The following is a 23,439-nucleotide window of genomic DNA, read 5'->3' on the forward strand; positions in this document are numbered from 1 at the left end:
GTGGCAGGCTTACAAAATTTGAGAGTGCGCCGTACCCTGATGCTAGAGGGGGTACGCAGCTGGAGGTTGAATGTTTGAAGGAGTACAGGACTATAAAAGTTTGGGAACCACTGGCCTAGTGGATTAGAAAAAGTAAGATCAGGCCTACCTGGATCAGGACTACCTGGCCTGGTGACTCCTTGTTGTCCCCAGTCCACCTGGTCATGCTGCTGCTCCAGTTTCAACTGTTCTGCCTGCGGCTATGGAGCCCTGACCTGTTCACCAGATGTGCAACCTGTCCCAGACCTGCTGTTTTCATTTCTCTAGAGAGAGCAGGAGCGGTAGAGATACTCTAAATGATCGGCTATGAAAAGCCAACTGACATTTACTCCTGAGGTGCTGACCTGTTGCACTCTCTACAATCACTGTGATTATTAATATTTGACCCTGCTGGTCATCTAGGAACATTTGAACATTGCACCCTCTTTCCACTGGGATTCTCTGCCTCTAACCCTATTACAGGGGCTGAGTCACTGGCTTGGTGGGGCTCTCTCATACCATCCCTGGGAGGGGTGCGTCACCTGAGTGGGTTGAGTCACTGATGTGGTCATCCTGTCATCCCCCCCCCCCTTGGGTTGTGCCGTGGCGGAGATCTTTGTGGGCTATACTCAGCCTTGTCTCAGGATGGTAAGTTGGTGGTTGAAGATATCCCTCTAGTGGTGTGGGGGCTGTGCTTTGGCAAAGTGGGTGGGGTTATATCCTTCCTGTTTGGCCCTGTCCGGGGGTGTCCTCGGATGGGGCCGCAGTGTCTCCTGACCCCTCCTGTCTCAGCCTCCAGTATTTATGCTGCAGTAGTTTATGTGTCGGGGGGCTAGGGTCAGTTTGTTATATCTGGAGCACTTCTCCTGTCCTATTCGGTGTCCTGTGTGAATTTAAGTGTGCTCTCTCTAATTCTCTCTTTCTCTCTTTCTTTCTCTCTCTCGGAGGACCTGAGCCCTAGGACCATGCCTCAGGACTACCTGACATGATGACTCCTTGCTGTCCCCAGTCCACCTGGCCGTGCTGCTGCTCCAGTTTCAACTGTTCTGCCTTATTATTATTGAAACATGCTGGTCATTTATGAACATTTGAACATCTTGGCCATGTTCTGTTATAATCTCCACCCGGCACAGCCAGAAGAGGACTGGCCACCCCACATAGCCTAGTTCCTCTCTAGGTTTCTTCCTAGGTTTTGGCCTTTCTAGGGAGTTTTTCCTAGCCACTGTGCTTCTACACCGGCATTGCTTGCTGTTTGGGGTTTTAGGCTGGGTTTCTGTACAGCACTTTGAGATATCAGTTGATGTACGAAGGGCTATATAAATACATTTGATTTGATTTGAACATCTTGGCCATGTTCTGTTATAATCTCCACCCGGCACAGCCAGAAGAGGACTGGCCACCCCTCATAGCCTGGTTTCTCTCTAGGTTTCGGCCTTTCTAGGGAGTTTTTCCTAGACACCATCTTTCCTAGCCGTCCTTCTACATCTGCATTGCTTGCTGTTTGGGTTTCTGTATAGCACTTTGTGACATCAGCTAATGTAAGAAGGGCTTTAAAAATACATTTGATTGATTTGATTGAAGATATCATGAAAGAACCTCCATTATAAGTGGACACAAGGCTGAACAGATAAAACCCCAGACCTTCTCTAACACCTCCTACCTGCTCAATTACGCAGTGAACTCTACATTTGGCCCTTGGCGACTGCTGCCTTGGAGTGGGTGTCTATTTGCACTCTCTCTACCATTTCCTTTGGTCTGGGTATTTTTACAGTAGATACACCGCCATTGATGTCCATGATCTGTCTGACCTCTGGGTTTTCTTGCGTAATAGCGTCTCTTCTGACCGCAGTACATCTCTAAAGGACTCAGCAGACCATGTCTGTGCCCCAAATGACACCCTATTCCTTACATGGTGCACGACTTTTGATCAGGGCAGATGGGGTTCTGAGACTTCCTATGCAGGGAATAGGGTGCCATTTGGGAGGCAGTCCATGGCTGACTCCTGTGAACCACATCCAGCCTGAGAGCAGCTTCAGAGGATGAGAATGTTCTGTACACTCATCTAAAAGCTTCCGTTCAAGGGTGGGAAAACAGGTGGTGGAGACTCAATGGCTCATGTGTTTTGCTGTTCAGACTAGGCACCACATGTGCTATGGGTAACACAGTTCAGGAGCTTTTCCTAACTATGTGACTGAGCCGTCACTTGAAAAACTCCAGTCCCATGTTATATTATTTCTACTGTTTTATTAAGTTCTTAACATTGTAGGTGTCCACTGAATAAGGTAAATCCGCTTTTAGTTTTCACCCTCCACATTTTTGGAATCACTTACAAAATTCATTACATTTGGATTCCCTGGTGCCACTAGGGCATTTTAAAACCCTGATGATGAGTTCACAGAAGTGTGCAATTGTTTTGAGTGATTGATTTAGTAACTTGTTTATAAAGGCTGTGATGTTGGTGATGTTCTGATGTAGTGTACTTCTTATTTTATCTTGTTAGATTTTTTAATGCATTGCTTTGTGGTCTCAGGGCACCATTGAAAAAGAGACCCTGGTCTCAATTGGGCTCCTCTGATTAAATAAAAGTTAATAAAAGGATATCGTACACAGTACGGTGTACATTTATGTAGCATACTGGACAATGGGATGCATGCTCAATTACAGTCTGTTAAAAACATCCAAATTGTGGCATTTCTTGTCAAATGTCAATTTGATTTGGTGCTCAACATGGAAAACAAAGCTTATTAGTCGCTCCTCTCCATCCGGTCACTTTCACAGGTTTGAGAGAGTCATGCAGAGACACTGTGAGCTGGATGAGTATGGTGTGTCTGGCAGCCTGCCAGGCTAATATGGCTGAAAGGCCTCAGAGCTAGATTGTGTCTGGCTTAGCTGTCCTCATTCTGAATACACAAAACAGGAACAGGTCACAGGGAATGTTTGGTAGAGGAGGAGAAAGAAGGCAGAGAAATGGAGATAATACAATGATATACCATGCACATTTTATACCAATATGTTTTTTTCGCTGCTGTAATATTAGGAGCTGTATTAGTAATAGTAATATTCGTAGTTGTAGGAGTTGCAGTATTCCTAGTAGCTGCAGCAGCATTAGCAGCAGCAGTAATAGTAGTAGTAGTAATAGTAGTTGTAGTTGTAGTGGTTTCATAGTTGTAGTCATAATAGTAGTAGTAATAGTAGAAGTATTGGTATCATAGTAGTAGTAGTAGTAATAGTAGTAGTAGTAGTATTGGTATCATAGTTGTTGTTATAATAGTAGTAGTAGTAGTAGTAGTAGTAGTAGTAGTAGTATGAACAGCAATGGGTCACCAGAGGTGGCAACTGAATAATTCCCTAAGCCTGTCTGTTTCAGCAGCAGACTTCTCTCTCCACAAACCAAATCAGCACCTTTTGTAATGTGATTCATATTCAGCAGGAAACCTCATTACGTTCCGCAGATAAAGCCAATTATTTCAAAGCTGCTTGTCATGCAGATCATGAGAACAAAAGGGATAGATTCAAGTGTATGAATAACAACCGAGGAGCCAATGTGTTACCTAGCGTGTTACCTACTCTGAGCCTAGCAGGATAGACACATGGCCTATTATCATGCAGTTGTGAAGTTCAATAGAGCAATGTGTTTGTTTCTCATTCATTAACATTGCATGTTAAACAGTAGTCCACGTGTTTTGTTTTATGTCATCTTACATTTGAATGAAATGGAAAATTCATTTAGATTTCTCATTTACACGTTCCCATTCTGTTGGAATGGTTTGAATTACAATGGCTTCAATTAAGATCCTTCACTAAAACATCTGATTGGTTCTGGGGGAAAGTCTCCATGTACAAAGGATGTTGCCATTTTTGATTTGGAGATTTGAGGAAGTCATGGTGGGACTAATGAGTGCTACAATCAATGTAGAAATGTGTTTTGTGGGTATTACCAATGGGGATAACAGCATTAAAATACCGTTACCAATGTGGGCAAGTTTGAAACGAGAGTGATGCCCCTGATTAATAAATGTAAAGCTGGTGACTAGGTAATCTCACCCCAGCCAGCTCGTAGCAATTTAGCCTGACGAGGTTAGCGACCTCACTGGCCTGATAAAGCACATAAACCATATATGTAAAATTAAGAATGCACTATGCTACTACTTGAAGGCCTTGGTTTCGGAACAGTTGCCTGAAGAAATAACATGAAAAATGAAAAGGTGTACTGGGACTATCAACCTCTATCTGTAAAATATATATCTGACTCAGCCTTAAAATATCTCATCAAGGAATTGACTTTAGTGCCAGAAAACATTTACAAGCCTTTTGCTCTTCGTACCCCTACCATTTTCCAAGCGAGAATTTTGCAGTCAATAAATATTTGACAGTTTTAGCCCACATCTGATTGTATTGGAAAGTCAAACAAATAAAAGAGTATAAATCTGCGCTTGGCTCCTCTGAGGAGAGAGACCAGGGATTTTTTTTTTTTTGGAAGGCCTACTTCTGGGTTACTCTAATCAAGAGAAAGTGCTCAGGGATTGGCTCTGTTTGGCTGTAATTTACTAGAATCGTGATTTATTTGGAATCACTGATCAGGCAGCATTTGGTCTCTAGTAGGAAGGGCAATGGCAAACTTTTCAGCCATTGAAGTCAGAGACTTGAAATTAAGACGTTTGGCAGAAAATAGTGTAAAAAATAAATTAAAAGCATTAAAATATTTGACTTCTTGTAATTAATTGTTTACACTATTTCCCGTCAAACGTCTTAATTTCAAGTATCTGACTTCAATGGCTGAAAAGTTTGCCATTGCTCTTTTATATTGTAAAGGGTACAAAATTATTACAATATGTACACGATATTTGCATAGGCAGGTACAGTACATACACATTTAACATAGTAGGCTACTTACACCTGTGATACCTGTTTGCATTTTGTGTAATTACACTGAGGTTAGTCTAAGACATCTCTGAGGAGGTTGGACTTGAAATCAATTAGCACTCGATCAAGTCATATGCCAATAATAATTGATAAACCCTTTTCTGGCTGTTGTTGTGATTAGTAGAGGGAAGTGTATCGGTTATTTCAATTTCAATAAATGCTTATTGGGAGTATGGTAGCTCAACCAACATGACTATTTATTCTATGTATGATTTATTCTGTTGGGATTAGGATAATGCAATCAATCTAGAATCTGACCGTATGCAGTGCACCATATGAATTCAAATAACATTATTTTTATATTCATGTTTATTTTATCCCTGAGACAGATCATGAATATGCCTCTAAACGTCACAACACAGTAGCACTCTTGCTTTGAGAGAGAGGCTGAAAGAGAGAGGGAGAGGGTGGGATGCAAGACAGCATGCGAGAGCTAGCAAAAGAGAAGGGTTGGCTCACTCACCATGCAGTCAGACAGCGCGAGCATCGGAACCGTTTGACAGCATTTGATGACAAAACCCGTTCTGAACTTCTATCTATCGGCACCTCAACGTTCTATTGCGACCAATCGTGGATTGATGGGAGAAACTCGCTGCATATTTGAGGGAGGCATATGCACATTTCAAGACACATGCAAATCTATTTCAGGATCAGGACGAATCCAGTGATTAGGACGAATCCAGTGACCACAACGCCTTTGAAAGAGGAAATGTCAAAGCAGTAATAGAGTATGCTGGTTCGCAAATACGGAATAATGCACTGTTCAGGGTGGACGAGCTGATGTTGTCCTCGTGACTGAGATTTGGACGACTTTCCACGTTGCAGTGCACGCATAGATGTTTTTCTACAGTAAATACTCGCTCCTATTTAAGACTATGGTTCGTGTCTGACGTTATTTATTTCTAGTGGACACGACAGAATACGTTCTATGTATCTTCAACAGCAGCGCTTCTGTAAAGGTACAGGCGTGCGGCGTTGCATATGATCCAAAGAGAAAGCATTGTTTTGTCCAGCGTCCTTACCAACCTTGAACTTCCTCAATACAGCATCTGCATACCACAGTCTGGGAGACTCGACGCTTGGATGTCAACAGTAGCCCCCCCACATCAGCGCTAGAGAAGCGTTCCTCCGGCATCTCAGTGGTGCTGAAAGGACAGCTCCTTGTTTCAGGACTCCCAAAGTTGACTTCCACTGAAAGCATCTGCTTTTCACTGCAATACAGCCGACAGCCGAAGTAGCTAAAGTACTCCAAATGCATTATTATTTGGCTTAACGGCTTCTGCCCAACTGCTCTATTAGGGTTCATGGCTGTGGCACGCAAAATAAAAACTTTGCTCACGGTTAACATTTTTGTTTTTGTGGGGATCATATTGTTCTCGGTATATTGTAGAATACAGGACCGTTCTGAGGAACTCATTCAGATCGGCAGGATATCAGACCAGAGACTGAGGGCCAGGAATGGCAAAGTTTCCAACTTGGTGGACAGGCAGTCCATACTTCAGAGACTGGAGCGGCTGGAGGACGTTGTCTACAACCAATTAAATGGTATGTATTATTATAACTTTAACAACATATTCAGCATATAGCTTTTACTCAAGAATGAGTTATTTCTCATTTTTAGCATTGTTAACTGTGGAGTCATATCTCTGTATAGTTATATACATCTTGAATTACTGTCATTTTACTACAGAGCAACTATAAACAGCCCATTTAAAACTATAAACAGCCTACTTTTCCAAATACATTGAATTTGATCAGACAATGGACAATAAGATAAATATGCAACTGGTATATCAGCCATTCAGACAGTATTAGTCATTATGGTACAGTTATTATGTTCAGAGTGAGTCATCCAGTGATGAATGGTGGCTCTTCATGGAGCCAAAAATTATTGCCAACAAGTGAATAGGTTTTACTCAAGTAAAATCAATGCAACTGTTCCTAATCTGTGCACTTAACCTGGTCTAATCCCTATCAAAAACACCAGCCAATAGTAGTTAGTATTGGACTCATGGAAGTGAATATTATTGAGAATCCCATAGGGGTGAAAACCCTGGCTCTGGCTACAGAGTTCTGCTTTGTCATTCCCTTGGCCCAAATACAATAGTTTGTCTGAAATGTAAAAAAAAAAGGTCAATTTAAATGGATCTCTAATCGAATGAAAAAACAGACTTATTTCTTTATGTTACCTTTAGTCATTCAAATGTGTTGCAGGAGGTTTGGTCTGTCTGGCAAAACAGCATCCTTTAAATCATGTTAATGTTATCTCATCTCTCATTATGCTCCATGTTCCCACTCTTTCATGAAACATGAGAGATTCAGACACTGAAAAGTCCAACATTTATTTTGAGACAGCTAATGCATGCATCACTATTTAGCATTCAGTCAATTCCACAATTACAATAAGAATCATCCATATGTTTACATTTTAACATTTTATGTTATCAAGTATATATAAATCCTATACAAATTGTGAGACAAGCAGCTTGTGCCATCACTGATTTGTTTGAAATAGTGTATGCATCTAATGACAAAGTATAATTCCCTCAATCCCCCTGTTTAGTCGATGTCAACAAAAGCCAGCTTCTGCCGCTGACAACTCGGTAAACCTCAAGGTAAAAAGGTTAACATAAAATCCTTTCCATAGAGGCAGGTTCAAAAAGGATAAGTCTTGTATCCACTGTATCAAACTATCATGGTAGTATTTGTGCTTGGTGCTCAGCAAACCGCCTGTTCATGTCAGAACAATTGTATTATAAACAGGATTTTGGTGAAAGTGTTGTGAAGTCAGTTTATTATTCTCTTTATCAAAAGTGGTCAAGGACAGTCTGTATCTACTGTTAATGCTATATAGCATGGCCACAAAACACTCCTAGTTTGAGGGGTTTTATTTGATCTTATTACTATGCTTTGGTGCTGGCTGGCATCATTTTTGTACAAAAGAGGTCCCTCTGTCAGTTTGAGTTATGCTTTGCCTTTGGAGCCAGGAGGCACTGGCTCACCAAAAGTATAATGCATCCTCTCATTCAGGGGACTTTGTCTGGAGCGAGGGGCCGGGGAGCCACCATGTATTTGCCCTGGAGTGTACAGAGTCAGACAGAGTCAAACAGAGAGACAGAGTCAGACAGAGTCAGGAGGAATCTTTCCCTTCTGTCAGCATCTCTTCATGTTTAGCATCCGGATATTTATTGACACATTTAATCATACATTTATATCCTGATTTATTTCTCGATTTTTAAATGGGGAACAGATCACTGATTGTATTCTATTGCCATTGGGATTGGCGTTACAGAGTGAGAACCTTGTGTGCCAATAACCATTACCATGTCCGACAGTGATTTGAAGTAATAGCCCATTTTTCAGTTGTTTATTGTCCAACAATGACATACCAAGGGATTAAGGCTTAGATTAGATTTAGAAGACATTTACAAACTCTTCATCCATTACATGGCTTTGTAAAGTGATGCCGCTCCTGTGCATTGTGCAAGTATTTATTCCAGTACTCCTCAGTCAGTGATTTGGACGATGTTATCTAATTTTTTCTTTGACTCGGTGTGTGATATTGGTGATATTTAGGTTCCATGTAGAAGTCTTTTGGTTCCAGGTAGAACCCTTTTGGGTTCCAGGTAGAACCCCCTTTGGAAAAGGTTCTACATGGAACCCAAAAGGGTTCTACCTGAAACCAAAAAGGGATCTCCTATGGGGACAGCTGAAGAACCCATTGGAACCCTTTTTCTAGTGTATACAGTATAGAGAATAGTGTGTCATTTCAGAAGCAATTACAGGAGCAATCTAATCTAATACTATCTAATATTTCCATGAGGTCATTCCTCACCAGAACACCAGTAAAGTGTGCTATCTGTAACTTTGCAATTCACTATGGAAATAACTGACAAGAGGCTAGGGTCATCAGCAGTTCTCCTCTCCTCTGCTGAAGAGGCACTATCCTCTACTGGATAATCATCTATCTGGGTATAAGCTTCTTGTTAACAGGCTTATAGGACAGTGTTGTGACCTAAGCAGTGCATTAAAAGTGCCAGATCTCTACTTCCTTTCAGTGCAACTTAAGATTCACCGACAGATCCTCTCTGATCTGTGTATTTATGTTTTAGGCTACAATTTTAAAAACAAGTATATGTGTTAACCAAGAATCATCAAGACATTCATATGTTATACCTAATTTACATGTTTCAACTTATGTTGCATTAATATGATAAGGTCCCTGTTGTATCTAGATGTAATTAAAATCCTGGATCACGAAGGAGTATTATAAAGTTGCCCCAAGACACTGGCCTAAGGTCAGCTCTGAGTCTCACAATGAAGTTAAGCAAAAAATATCAGGCGTTGATACTTTACTTTCTCCCAAGATGAATGCCCTGTCATTCATGCACTGTTCTCCCCAGCTCACCTCTCTGTCCTCTGACTGAGTGACCCTGCAGTGTGTCACAGCCTCCGGCTCATTGTTGTCCTTAAATAGACAGGCTGAGCTGAGCATGGCTGAGTGTTTGTCATCAGTGATGCATGTCACTGAATCCTGCTTTCATCCTGAGTGAGCGGAGGTGATTAGATGGCATGGCAGCAGCCTCTGAGGATGGTCCAGCTGCAGCAGTAGATATGACTCGTATTTATAATTTCCAATTATGCTGCAGAAAGACATTTTGTTTATATGTTAAAGTATGGAAAGAGAGAACTCCTGACGAGGAATTCGAAATGAAATGATGTTTCATCACCTCATACCCCATACACACTTGATGCTTCAACACGTACCTTAATGGTATTCATCACAGTGTGAGTATCATTTTATATTGGAGAGCCACAGACACCTCCTCAGCAGATTGGAGTGGGGGAATGGGGCCTGTGATGGAATATATTTTCCAGTAATGATATGTAGATGAGGAATCATCAACCAAACATTTTCAGTAACTGATGAGAATCTATTCAGTTCCAGCTTTTAGGAATCTGAATCTCTGTAATGTATTCAACGCCTCATCTGACAATCTACATTTGAGCTACAAGATAATTGCACTTTGTGAAGAGCTAGAGATTTCATATGGTGGTCAAAAACTCCAGCAATTTCATTCCTGTGATTATTTAAAGACTTTAATTTCATGATTCCCTACAAAGCGCTGACATTAGTTGTCCTCGCCCTCCTAAATGAGGGGTCAGATCCATGTGAAAATATTTCATTTGCGTTAGGAAACTGGCATATTTCCTGACTTATAGACAGATCTACTGTACTCTATGTTGACTGTATAGTATTTTTGCTAAATGGTGCTGTTTGTGCACTTCTTTTGATACAGTACTTTCTTCTTTCAGTCCTTTGCATGTGTTACCATGCAAGCTTGGATTGTTATGATGATTCATTGGGTCTCGAGATACAGTATCACAATGACAATGACAATTTACAAATACAAGTAAGCCCTCTAAATCCTGATGACCCATTAGCTTGCCCTTTTCCCGTCATGAGCAGCAAATCAAGGCTTTATGCATTATCCTTTATGCGTTATGCATGTCCCTTGTTGCCAATATTTTATGGATCGCCCACATTTTAGCTTTTAAAACCAACTACTGGTAGTTATTTTCCTCTATTTGAACAACAGATCACTCAACCACATCCAAGACATCAATATTTATCACATCTCAGCATCACTTTTGACACGCATAACTCCACTCTCCCTTTAAATCATTCACAGAATGGAGGTGTCTTTCAGTTTGAAAATCTATCTCATCAGCCCAAATCAGACATTTTTTGAAGGTTGTTACATAATTTATCACTGTTATGACGCTATAATGTATCCTGTTGTGGGCACCTCTATAAAAATGGATTCTGAGGTGAGCGACTGAGCATCGAGATGGATATGCACTTGGACATAGTGCACCCAGATTGATGTTTGATGGTAGCCAGCCTTTCTTGTCCCCATATCCGCACAGAAACAAATCTGTCCATCTCAGGGTGTTGGAACAGTACATACATCATTATGCGTCCCAAATGACAACCTATTTCCCATAAAGTTCACTACTTTTGACAAGGGCCCATAACACTCTGGTCAAAAGTAGTGCACTATAGGGATAGTGTACCATTTGGCACACACCCTTCATCTCCCCATAGTGTGCTGCTAACCTCTTCATACTGGAAATAGTGCCTGTGTGTTTGCAGTGGAACAACCAGATGTTTCCCTGTAATTAATTCATTGTGGGATAATGAAGGTGTTTTGCTAATCTGCAGTTTGAAGAATGAAACTAGAGGAAGTAGAGGATAATGTGTTGAGGATGTATCAGTGATACAACATGAATCATCACAACAGCATAGTACCAAAGACATCTCTAGAGAGGCTTCTGGTTAGGCTAAGAAGCTTGAAGCTCTTTTAGCTGACTTTGCCATAGTGAATAAGCAGTAGCAAAGTAACCTAAAAAGTGTCTTACTGCCGATAAATTACCGGTCAATCTAACAAGTTTGTCGTCAGTGTCCTGGAAAAACCTTCTATCCTTGATTTCTTTCACCCCAGATGTATTGTGATTAATAGCCGCATAACTTGCATAACAATATGTTAGGCCTGTTGTGTGCCTTGACTAAACAAGTGAATGTTTAAGCTCATTACATACAGGTCCAACCCAATGACCCACGGAGTCTGGCCAACATCACAGTACAGTAACATGATGTGGCTTAGAGGCACACTGACATTCAGAGGACTGGCAGAATACTCTGATAGCTGGAGCATTTGCCATTGCCATTTGCCTCAATAGTTTTCCTCGCCTGTGTCACAATTGTCTCTCATTGTTGTAGAAAATGACTTGGCCTACTCATGGGTTTTAGTGAATGCAATCATTCTATGTTAGATTGTGCCTAGAATGTGAATTATATTAAATGGCTTGAGCTTTGTCTAATTAAATATTTCAAGTCACTTTATACACTTAACAATATCTACTTTACCGATCCAGAGTGGTTTGTAATAAAACACAGTTGAATTTAATATTTAAATGGCAATATCTACGAAGCTAACATATGGAATTGTTTTAGTATGGTCATAAGATGGACCATTTAGCAATTTGATTTAAACTTTTAGGACCCCTGTCGATATCCCCCCCAAAAATATTATTTAATGAAACATTGAGTTTGGCCTGCTATTAGCCCATAGAAATGCATTGAATAAAGCGTTCATACATGGCAAGAAATACAGTCCAAAAATAAATCAAAAGGATTATGGTTTGTGGTGTCTGAAATGCTTCTGAGGGATATTGGAAAGCATCAGGAACCAAAATAAAAAATAAATAAAAGGTACATGTGTAACCCTAGTCCCAAAAATACCTTTTTACATCACAGTCACGGGAGACATTCTCACAAGTCACGTGAAGCTTGTGGGCGTTGTAGAGCGAAACGGAGAACACGTTTGTGTTTGCGAGAGTCACATCTTTCCATAGTGGGGTCATATTAGTCCAAACTGTTTGGACTCCACAAACGTTTTCATGAGAAGACCGATATTCAGAATGTCTCACGGTCTGACAAACACCACTGTAGCTCTGCCATCTTCCACCGTAGATGCAGAAGACCGATATCGACGTGGTGGATTGAGACGCAGCCCTTGCAAAAACCCAGAAGTCTCTAGCTTAAAAACACACAGATTTTGATGGCTATTTTTTTATTATACTAATTGGATTTCCCAACGGGTGTGTGTATTGAATCTAGGGGGTCAAGAAAGTATACATCAGGCCTCCCAAGTGGTGCCGTGGTCTAAGGCACTGCATCGCAGTGCTAGCTGTGCCACTAGAGATTCTGGGTTCGAGTCCAGGCTTTGTCGCAGCCGAACGCGACCGGGAGACCCATGGGACGGTGCACAATTGGTGCACAATTGGCCCAGCATCATCTGAGTTAGGGGAGGGTTTGGCCTGCAGGGATATCCTTGACACATCGCACACTAGCGACTCCTGTAGCGGACCAGGCACAGTCCTCCAACACGTTGGTGCAGCTGGCTTCCAGGTTAAGTGGGCATTGTGTTAAGAAGCAGCGTGGCTTCGTTGGGTTTCAGAGGACACATGGCTCTCAACCTTCACCCCTCCGTACGGGAGTCCGTACGGGAGTTGCAACGATGAGACTAGACTGTAACTACCAATTGGATACCATGAAATTGGGGAGAAAAAGGGGTAAAAAAAATCTTTGTGGGGGAGTTGTTGGTTTTCATCAAAATCTTAACAACAAAAATGAAAGCTTTCTTTCCCCCATCTATTTTCATTATTAAGTTGTAGCAATGTAAGGATTTCTTGCTTTGCTCCAAGCAACAGAATATATCTCCATAAAAAGAACATGAGAAACATGAAAAGATGAATCAGCAGCAGACTGAGAAATGGTAGCTACAACAAATTATCCTCTGAGGTATTACCAAAGCACAACTTTATCGGCAGCAGCACAACAAAGGCAGCTCCAAAACCACATAAACTGTCCACTCACCACTTCTATAAATCCCTGAGCTGGTTCTGTTTGCTGTTGCTGCTCAATAAAGTGTCAAAACAATACAGGGTCAAACCAGTCCTCTGAACCGCACTCACACGATGAGTCACATTGCTTGAGGCGTAGAGTAGCATTGGGTCCTTGGGCCACTACCTAGGCTTTAGCTTAGCGGGCTAATGTGTTCTTCTGACGTGTAAGAGACCCGTGTTTAAACCTTGTCAGTTGCACAAGGCCTATTTTAAAATACCTCTCCTCCAGTCTGTCAGCTGTAGACAGCAGACATCAGCAGTAGCAGACAGACTTCTGTGAGTGCATCCGCTTCTCCTGTAATGGAATTTGCTTCAGCCTGCCAGAAGAAGCAGGGAGTGCAGGGAGCAAAATAACCAGGACCGCGGAAAACAAAACTGCAGGGATGCTAGGCTGTTTCCGAGTCTCACGCAGAGAGAGTGGCACTCCAGATTTCACTTTCAGTTGCTTCTTAGATTGCCTCAATGTCATGAGAGCGGGCAATTGGGATTCAGACTGGGTCCATAATGCTAGTGAGCCCCACCCGGGGTGTCAGATGACACCACTGCATTGCCCCTGATGGGATCCCTCTCGTGGGAGGTGACAGTTTGCAACTGCCAACTGTTCAGCTCCAATGGCAAATCTCCCAGAACCTCCCCAAAAAACATTTCTTGCAATGGCTTGTTGGGGAATGTGTGACCCTAGATCTTCATTAGTATGCGCTGTTTACTTGCTGTTTCTGTCCATCTGTTGAGAAGAGGCAACATGGTTTTCCTGTGGAGACCACTCTAGAAGTCTGACAGGAATATCAAATTAAGCCCCTACAATGTCACTGTGCAGCAGAGTTTAAAATATCCAATCCATAAAAGCTATGAGACATCATACCTCGGCAATGTGCAGCACAGGCTAAAATATCCAGATGGGAGAAAAAGCAATAAGACTCACTCCATACTTAAACAGACAAGGGGAGCCGAGTTAGGGAAACCCTGACCTAGTGAACGGCTATCGAAATGTAGTGGAAAGGCTGTATTTGTTTGTTGATAGATTTTGTATTATTTACCCACTTGACCCCTTCCTCTGCAGGGAATTATAGCAGTCTAGAGAACCACTTTAGTGGCCAGTAGTATCTCTGTCAGTTCCTGCGCCTTGGCTCATTTATGACAGGTAGTTTGAAGACCGTGAATGTGACACTCGCCATAAAAAAATAGTTAAATACATATTGACTCAAGACTTTCAGCTTTTCATTTTTAATTCTTTTGTAAACATTTTGGAAAAGATAATTCCTCTGACATTATGGATTATTTTGTGTAGCCCAGTGACAAAAACCGTAAATGTAATCACTTTTAAATTCAGGCTGTAACACAACAAAAGTGGGAAAAGTCAAGGGGTGTGAATACTTTCTAGTCACTGTATAATAAACAGAGTAGCGGCGTCAATATGCATGTGTATGTTTTTGTGTGTGAGTGAGTGTATGTAGTATGTGTGTGTGTGTGTGTGTGTGTATGTTGGAGTGAGAGTGTAGTATGAGTGTGTGGGTAGAGTCTAGTGAGAGCCAGTGCAAGTGAGTCAGTGCAAAACAATTAAGATCAATAAATAATTACGGGGGTCAATGTAAATTGTCTGGTTAGCCATTTGATTAACTGTTCAGTAGTCTTATGGCTTCTGGGTCGAAGCTGTTCAGGTGCCATTTTGTCCCAGACCTGGTACTCCGGTACCGCTTGGGTGGCTGGAGTCGTTGAACATTTTTAGGGCCTTCCTCTGACACCACCTGGTATAAAGGTCCTCAATAGCGGGGAATTTGCCGCCAGTGATGTACTGGGCTGTACACACTACTCTCTGTAGAGTCTTGCAGTCAGATGCTGAGCAGTTTCCATACAAAGCGGTGATTCAGCCAGTCAAGATGTTCTCAATGGTACAGCTGCAGAACTTTTTGAGGATCTGAGGGCCCATGCCAAATCTTTGCAGCCTCCTAAGAGGGAAGAGGCGTTGCCATGCCCTCTTCATGACTGTGTTTGTGTGTATGGACCATGATAGGTCCTTAGTGATGTGGACACAGAGGAACTTGAAGTTCTCGACCCGCTCCACTACAGCCCCGTAGATGTGAATGGGGGCGTGTTCAACCTTGCGTTTCCTGTAGTCCACGATCAGCTCCTTTGTCTTGCTCATGTTGAGGGAGGGGTTGTTGTCCTGGCACCACACTGCCAGGTCTTTGACCTCCTCCCTATAGACTGTCTCCTCGTCATCGGTGATCAGGCTTACTGCCGTTGTGTCGTCCACAAACTTAATGATGGTGCCGGAGTCGTGCATGGCCATGTAGTTGTGGGTGAACAGAGTGTAGAGGAGGGGACTGAACACGCACTCCTGAGGGACCCCCGTGTTTGCGGACGTGTTGTTGCCTACCCTCACCACCTGGGAACGACCCGTCAGGAACTCCAGGATCCAGTTGCAGAGGGAGGTATTTAGCTTAGTGATGAGCTTGGAGGGCACTATGGTGTTGAAGCTGAGCTCTAATCAATGAACAGCATTCTCATGTAGGTGTTTCTTTTGTCCAGTTGGTAAAGGGCAGTGTGGAGTGCAATAGAGATTGCATCATATGTGGATCTGTTGGGGCGGTATGCAAATTGGAGTTTCTGGGAGGGTAGTTTTGATGTGAGCCTTTCAAAGCATTTATGACTATACAGATGTGTGTCATTTAGACAGGTTAACATGCCATTCTTTGGCACAGGGACTACCGGGGTTTCCTTGAAACATGTAGGTACTACAGACTGGGTCAGAGAGAGGTTGAAAAGGGCAGTGAAGACACGCGCCAGCTGGTCAGTGCATGCTCTGAGTACGCATCCTGGTAATCTGTCTGGCCCTGCGGCCTTGTGAATGATAACCTGTTTAAAGGTCCTACGTTGGCTACGAAGAGCGTGATCATACAGTGCATTCGGAATGTATTCAGACCCCTTCACTTTTTCCACATTTTGTTACGTTACAGCCTTTTCCTAACATGGATAAAATAAAATAAATCCTCATCAATCTACACACAATACCCCACAATGACACAGTAAGACTCGAAATTGTGCTCAGGTGCATCCTCTTTCCATTGATCATCCTTGAGATGTTTCTACAACTTGGAGTCCACCTGTTGTAAGTTAAATTGATTGGACATGATTTGAAAAGGAACACACCTATTGATACAAGGTCCCACAGTTGACAGCGCATGTCAGAGCAAAAACCAAGCCATGAGGTCAAAGGAATTGCCCGTAGAGCTCTGAGACAGGATTGTGTCGAGGCACAGATCTGGGGAACATTTCTGCAGCATTGAAGATCCCCAAGAACACAGTGGTCTCCGTCATTCTTGAATGGTAGAAGTTTAGAACCACCAAGACTCTTCCTAGAGCTGGTCGTCCTGTCACGTTCTGACCTTAGTTCTTTTGTTATGTTTTTGTTTTAGTATGGTCAGGGTGTGAGTTGGGTGGGTAGTCTATGTCCTTTTTTCTATGTTGTGGTTTTGTGTTTGGCCTGGTATGGTATGGTTCTCAATCAGAGGCAGGTGTCGTTAGTTGTCTCTGATTGAGAATCATACTTAGGTAGCCTTTTCCCACCGGTGTTTTGTGGGTGATTATTTTCTGTTCTGTGTTTTTCGTCACCGTACAGGACTGTTCGTTTGTCGTTTTGTTGTTTTTTCAGTGTTCAGTTGTTTCATTAAAGAATATGAACACTTACCATGCTGTGCATTGGTCCTCACCTTCTTCCATCTCCAACGGCCGTTGCATGTCCGGCCAAACTGAGCAATTGGGGGAGAAGAGCTTTGGTCAGGGAGGTGACCATGAACCCGATGGTCACTCTGACAGAGCTCCATAATTCCTCTGTGGAGATGGGAGAAACTTCCAGAAGGACAACCATCTCTGCAAAACTCCACCAATGAGGCCTTTATGGAAGAATGGCCAGACGGAAGCCACTCCTCAGTAAAAGGCAAATGACAGCCCGCTTGGAATTTGCCAAAAGGCACCTAAAGGTAGGGCTGTTGCGGTGACCATATTACTGCCACACAGGTGGTCACAAGTCATGATGGCAGTCTAATTCCACATGACCGTTTAGTCATTAGTAGCCTACCAAACTGGTACTCAGCACTCTATTGTCCCTCTATTCACTCTGACATCAATGCAAATGTAATCAAAAATCTAATCAAACACTTCATGAGAGCCCTTGAGCTCATTTTGGGCAACATTTCTACAAGTATGCAATTGCGCGAGAAACGTGTGATGGCCTCTACTAAAAATAGGAGGCTCCCCTTAGCTTTCTCTAGGCTTACTATATTTATTTATAAATGTTCCTAATATTAAGCACATTGCTTATATTTACAACAGGAGTATAGCCTACCTGGCTGGCATGTAAATGAACCACGTGGAATCTGTCCTCCATTCGCTATTTAAGTGCATAGATGACATGGATTTTTCCCCACTGCCCCTTTTTCGATACTGGTGCATGATAATGGTCCATTCTAAATCAAAACTAATTTCCCACATTTATTATTTACTTTATGTAAAGACAGGATTAGATCAAGAATAGTCTGATGGGTGATAATATTAGCCTATCATTTGTGAATTATACAGTTGAAGTCGGAAGTTTACATACACTTAGGTTAGAGTTATTAAAACTCATTTTTCAACCACTCCACACATTTCTTGTTAAGAAGCTATAGTTTTGGCAAGTCGGTTAGGACATCTACTTTGTGCATGACACAAGTAAATTTTCACAGACAATTTATTTAACTTATAATTCACTGTATCACAATTACAGTGGGTCAGAAGTTTATATATAATAAGTTGACTGTGCCTTTAAACAGCTTGGAAAATTTCAGAAAATGTTGTGGCTTTAGAAGCTTCTGATAGGCTAATTGACATCATTTGAGTCAATTGGAGGTGTACCTGTGGATGTATTTCAAGGCCTACCACCAAACTCAGTGCCTCTTTGCTTGAAATCATGGCAAAATCAAAAGAAATCAGCCAAGACCTCAGAAAATTAATTGTAGACCTCCACAAGTCTGGTTCATCCTTGGGAGCAATTGCCAAACGCCTGAAGGTACCACGTTCAACTGTGAAAACAATAGTACGCAAGTATAAACACCATGGGACCAGGCAGCCGTCATACCACTCAGAAAGGAGACGCGTTCTGTCTCCTAGAGATGAACGTACCTTGGTGCGAAAAGTGCAAATCAATCCCAGAACAACAGCAAATGACCTTGTGAAGATGATGGAGGAAACAGGTACAAAAGTATTTATATCCACAGTAAAACGAGTCCTATATCGACATAACCTGAAAAGCCACTCAGCAAGGAAGAAGCCACTGCTCAAAAACCGCCATAAAAAAGCCAGACAACGGTTTGCAACTACACATGGGAACAAAGATCGTACTTTTTGGAGAAATGTACCCTGGTCTGATGAAACAAAAATAGAACTGTTTGGCCATAATGACCATTGTTATGTTTGGAGGAGAAATGGGGAGGCTTGCAAGCTGAAGAACACCATCCCAACCGTGAAGCATGGGGGTGCCAGCATCATGTTGTGGGGGTGCTTTGCTGCAGGAGGGACTGGTGCACTTCACAAAATAGATGGCATCATGAGGAAAGAAAATTATGTGGCTATATTGAAGCAACATCTCAAGACATCAGTCAGGAAGTTAAAGCTTGGTTGCAAATGGGTCTTCCAAAAAGACAATGACCCCAAGCATATTTCCAAAGTTGTGGCAAAATGGCTTAAGGACAACACAGTCAAGGTATTGGAGTGGCCATCACAAAGCCCTGACCTCAATCCTATAGAAAATTTGTGAGCAGACCTGAAACAGCGTGTGCGAGCAAGGAGGCCTACAAACCTGACTCAGTTACACCAGCTCTGTCAGGAGGAATGGGCCAAACTTCACCCAACTTATTGTGGAAGCTTGTGGAAGGCTACCCAAAACGTTTGACCCAAGTTAAACAATTTCAAGGCAATGCAACCAAGTACTAATTGAGTGTATGTAAACTTCTGACCCACTGGGAATGTGATGAAAGAAATAGAAGCTGAAATATATCATTCTCTCTACTTTTATTCTGACATTTCACATTCTTAAAATAAAGTTGTCATCATAACTGACCTTATCACAGGGAATGTTTTACTAGGATTAAATGTCAGGAATTGTGAAAAACTGAGTTTAAATGTATTTGGCTAAGGTGTATGTCAATTTACGACTTCAACTGTATATTATCACTTGTGACTGATGTTCAGCATAAAAAAACTGCCTTTTTTTGCAACTTTTTCTAATCATAGTCGCACACCTCATGTGGCCTAGCTCTATGTTTTGATAAGATATGTATTACAACTAAAGTTGCCAAATGACCTCTTAAAAATAAGCACATTAATCAGCTTTACAAGGGGTGTAGAGCCTAACTGGCATACATAAGCATCGCATGAGTTTCAAGTTTGGGGAAGATCATTTTCACATATACTTTTATAATAAAAGCATTACATGCATAATTGCATTTGCCGTCAATTTTGATAATGGTGTTTTCTGCCAATGGACGTTCGCGCTTATCGCCTACTACCATGTGTGCATTGCTGCACTTATAATGTGAAGAAATAGCCTAATAGTTCATCAACATTTTGAGCTAAACGTTCTGATCTGTTGCGTCAGCCACATTATGTAAAAAATGTTTTGCTGATGCTAGTGGTTGTATTAATCTGGGATCTATCTATGGGGGATTGACATAGGCTAGTGCTTTTGCTGTACGTTAGGCCTTCTGATCTTGTTGGCTGACAAATAAATGTGGACAGTTCTTCCAACATCTTCAATATGCACCTCGGAATTGGATAAGGACCCGCACAGTTGCATCCCCGATGTGTCTGTCTTCACTTGTAGCCTGTGAGAAAGACCTGATCCTGTGATGGAGAGCCATGTGAGTGAGAGCTGATTCGGGGTGCTCAGCACTCAGGGAGAGTGGCCGCAAAAAGCATGGATTTTTTTAGGGTGCATTACGGCCACACAAAGGGTATGTCACAGTGAAATTCTAGGAGTTATCAAGTGCTTGTCATATTGGGAATGAGTTACTGATGTAGTGTGTACAGCCTGCGCAAAAAACTAAGCAGATTTCATGCCTTTCAAACAACTTTTTTCAAATCTTCATAAGATTCACATCATGCAGCCTTACAATGTATTAAAAATCAAAACATGTAGCCCAACGTTTGTAGAACAATTAAAGTTACATGAATAACTCTAAATTAAGCATATAGAAATACCTATTTCTTTGTTAAACGCTCAACACAGAATAGCCGTATGTGTGCACCCCCTCAAATCGTTTGGAGAAAATGTCCTTTCTATTTGATTCAGCTTTGTTCAATTGTATTCTTCATACTATAAAATGCCACGCAATTCTAAGCAAACTGGTTGGCTAAATGAACTAGTGTAGTCCACAGCCATTTGGCATAGCCAGATCAGGCTTTTAGGCTATGTGTGGAAGCCAGGAGATGCTAAATGTGTTGATGTTAATTAACTTTTAATTACTGAGAGACCGACAGTTATTTGCTTGACAATCACCAGCTGACAAAATTTTGTGACCGCCACAGCCCTACCAAAAGGACTCTCAGACCATGAGAAACAAGATTCTCTGGTCTGATGAAACCAAGATTGAACTCTTTAGCCTGAATGCCAATTGTCAAGTTTGGAGGAAACCTGGAACCATTCCTATGGTGAAGCATGGTCATGGCAGCATCATGTTGTGGAGATGTTTTTCGGCGGCAGGGACTGGGAGACTGCTCAGGATCGACGCAAAGATGAATGGAGCAAAGTACAGAGAGATCCTTGATGAAAACCTGCACTCAGGACCTCAGATTGGGGCGAATTTTCACCTTCCAACAGGACAACAACCCTAAGCACACAGCCAAGACAAAGCAGGAGTGGCTTCGGGACAAGTCTCAATGTCCTTGATTGGCCCCCCACATACAGGTGTGCCAAGCTTGTAGTGTCATACCCAAGAAGACTCAAAGCTGTAATTGCTGCCAAAGGTGCTTCAACACAGTACCGAGGAAAGTGTCTGAATACTCATGTAAATTTGATATATCCGTTTTTTATTCAAAATAAATGTGCAAAAATGTCTAAAAAACAGATTTGCTCTGTCATTACAGGGTATTGTGTGTTGATTGATGAGGGAAACAACTATTTAATCAATTTTAGAATAATGCTGTAACATAACAAAATGTTGAAAAAGTCAAGGGGTCTGAATACTTTTCGAATGCACTGTTGGAATGTGTACGCTGGGAGTCGGGAAGCAAGTACAGTGAGTGCAAATTTTATAATAAATAGAACATAGTACAAAAATAGAAACACACGAAAAGCTTACAGACATGAAACAATAACAGAGTCAATAACTCCTGGGAAAGAACCAAAGGGAGTGACAGATATAGCGGATGTAATCAGGACGGTCATGGAGTCCAGGTGAGTGTCATGAGGTGCAGGTGCGCGTAACGATGGTGGAAGATGTACGTAATGATGTGACAACTGGTGACATCGCGTTCCAGAGATGGGGAGCAGGAGTAAAAGTGACAATACCCCCTCCCTGAAGCACGGCTCCAGCCGCCAGATGACGCCGACCAGAGGGATGGTCCCGAGGACCAGGAGTGGGCCAGTCGCTTTTGCTAAGGCGCGGGAATGTGTAGAGACAGCTGAGGTGCGGGAGCCTGACGAAGCGGCTGAGGCATCCCCGGTTGCTTCGGCAGCGGCACTTGGACCCGACAAGTACTCGTTACAGCTGTACAGTCGTCCAGAACAGCTGGTGCTCTTATGCATGGTTCAGTGTTTCTTGCCTCGAAACGAGCATTGAAGGCATTTAGCTCGTCCGGTAGGCTCGTGTTACTGGGCAGCTCTTTGCTTTCCCTTTGTAATCCGTGATAGTTTGTAAGCCCTGCCACTTCCGACAAGCTGGTGGTATTCGATCTTAGTCCTTTATTGATGGTTCGTCAGAGGGTGTAACAGGATTTCTTATAAGTGTTCGGATTAGTGTCCTGCTCCTTGAAAGCAGCAGCTCTAACCTTTAGCTCAGTGCGGATGTTGCCGGTAATCCATGGCTTCTGGTTGGTCACTGTGGGGACAACTTTGTTGATGCAGTTATTAATGAAGCCAGTGACTGATGTGGTAAACTCCTCAATGCCATCGGATGAATCCCGGAGCGTATTCCAGTCTGTGCTAGCATAACAGTAGTTTAGCATCCACTTCATCGGACCACTTCCATATTTAGCGTGGCACTGGTGCACTGTTTGAGGATAGAGTTATGGTCCGATTTTTGTAGACCCGGGGTGTCACGATTGTCTAATTAGTTGACGGACTAAGGCCCGGCGTACGTAGAGTTCCACATGTTTATTAAATGAAACTCACAAAAACAATAAAGAGCAACGAAACATGACGTTCTGTAGAGCTCACAGGCATCAACACAAAAACAAGATCCCACAAAAACCAGTGGGGAAATGGCTGCCTAAATATGATCCCCAATCAGAGATAAACAGCTGCCTCTGATTGGGAACCATACCAGGCCAACATAGAAATAAATTCACTAGATCACCCACCCTAGTCACACCCCGACCTAACCAAAATAGAGAATAAAATGGCCCTCTATGGTCAGGGCGTGACAGGGGGAGAGCTTTGTATGCATCTCTGTGTGTTGAGCAAAGGTGATCTAGAGTTTTTTTCCCCTCTTGTTGCACAGGTGACATGCTGGTAGAAATGAGGTAAAATGGATTTCAATTTTCCTGCACTAAAATCACTGGCAGCTAGTTCTAATTGTAATTAGGTTAACCGAAAGATTATCTTCTGTTCTTCTCTAAATAAGGATAATTCCAACAGTGGTTTTAGTCCTGATATCCTGTAAAATGAACAATACCATGGCAATGTACACATCTGTAATTTAATACTTGTGCCATAAAAATGTTAATCGAAACATTATGCTGTATGTATCTCTGTCTTGCAATACCACTGCTTCTTCTCTGTTCCTTGCTCTGCTCTGTCATCTTGAGAAATCCATGTCCAGGTTGGTATTT

General features: G+C 42.2%; 1 protein-coding gene across 1 annotated transcript in view; it reads left to right on the top strand.

Moving 5' to 3' along the window:
- The first annotated feature begins 5,354 nt into the window (after positions 1-5,354).
- Positions 5,355-23,439, top strand: part of LOC112262722 (polypeptide N-acetylgalactosaminyltransferase 9-like) — a 125,098-nt gene continuing 107,013 nt past the window's right edge. Inside the window, exon 1 of the mRNA XM_024438451.1 lies at positions 5,355-6,486. Within this exon, the coding sequence (XP_024294219.1) occupies positions 6,246-6,486 (241 nt within the window). The 5' untranslated portion in view covers positions 5,355-6,245. The remainder of the gene's footprint in view (positions 6,487-23,439) is intronic.

This window comes from Oncorhynchus tshawytscha, linkage group LG12 (assembly GCF_018296145.1).
Source record: "Oncorhynchus tshawytscha isolate Ot180627B linkage group LG12, Otsh_v2.0, whole genome shotgun sequence".
Lineage (NCBI taxonomy): Eukaryota > Metazoa > Chordata > Actinopteri > Salmoniformes > Salmonidae > Oncorhynchus > Oncorhynchus tshawytscha.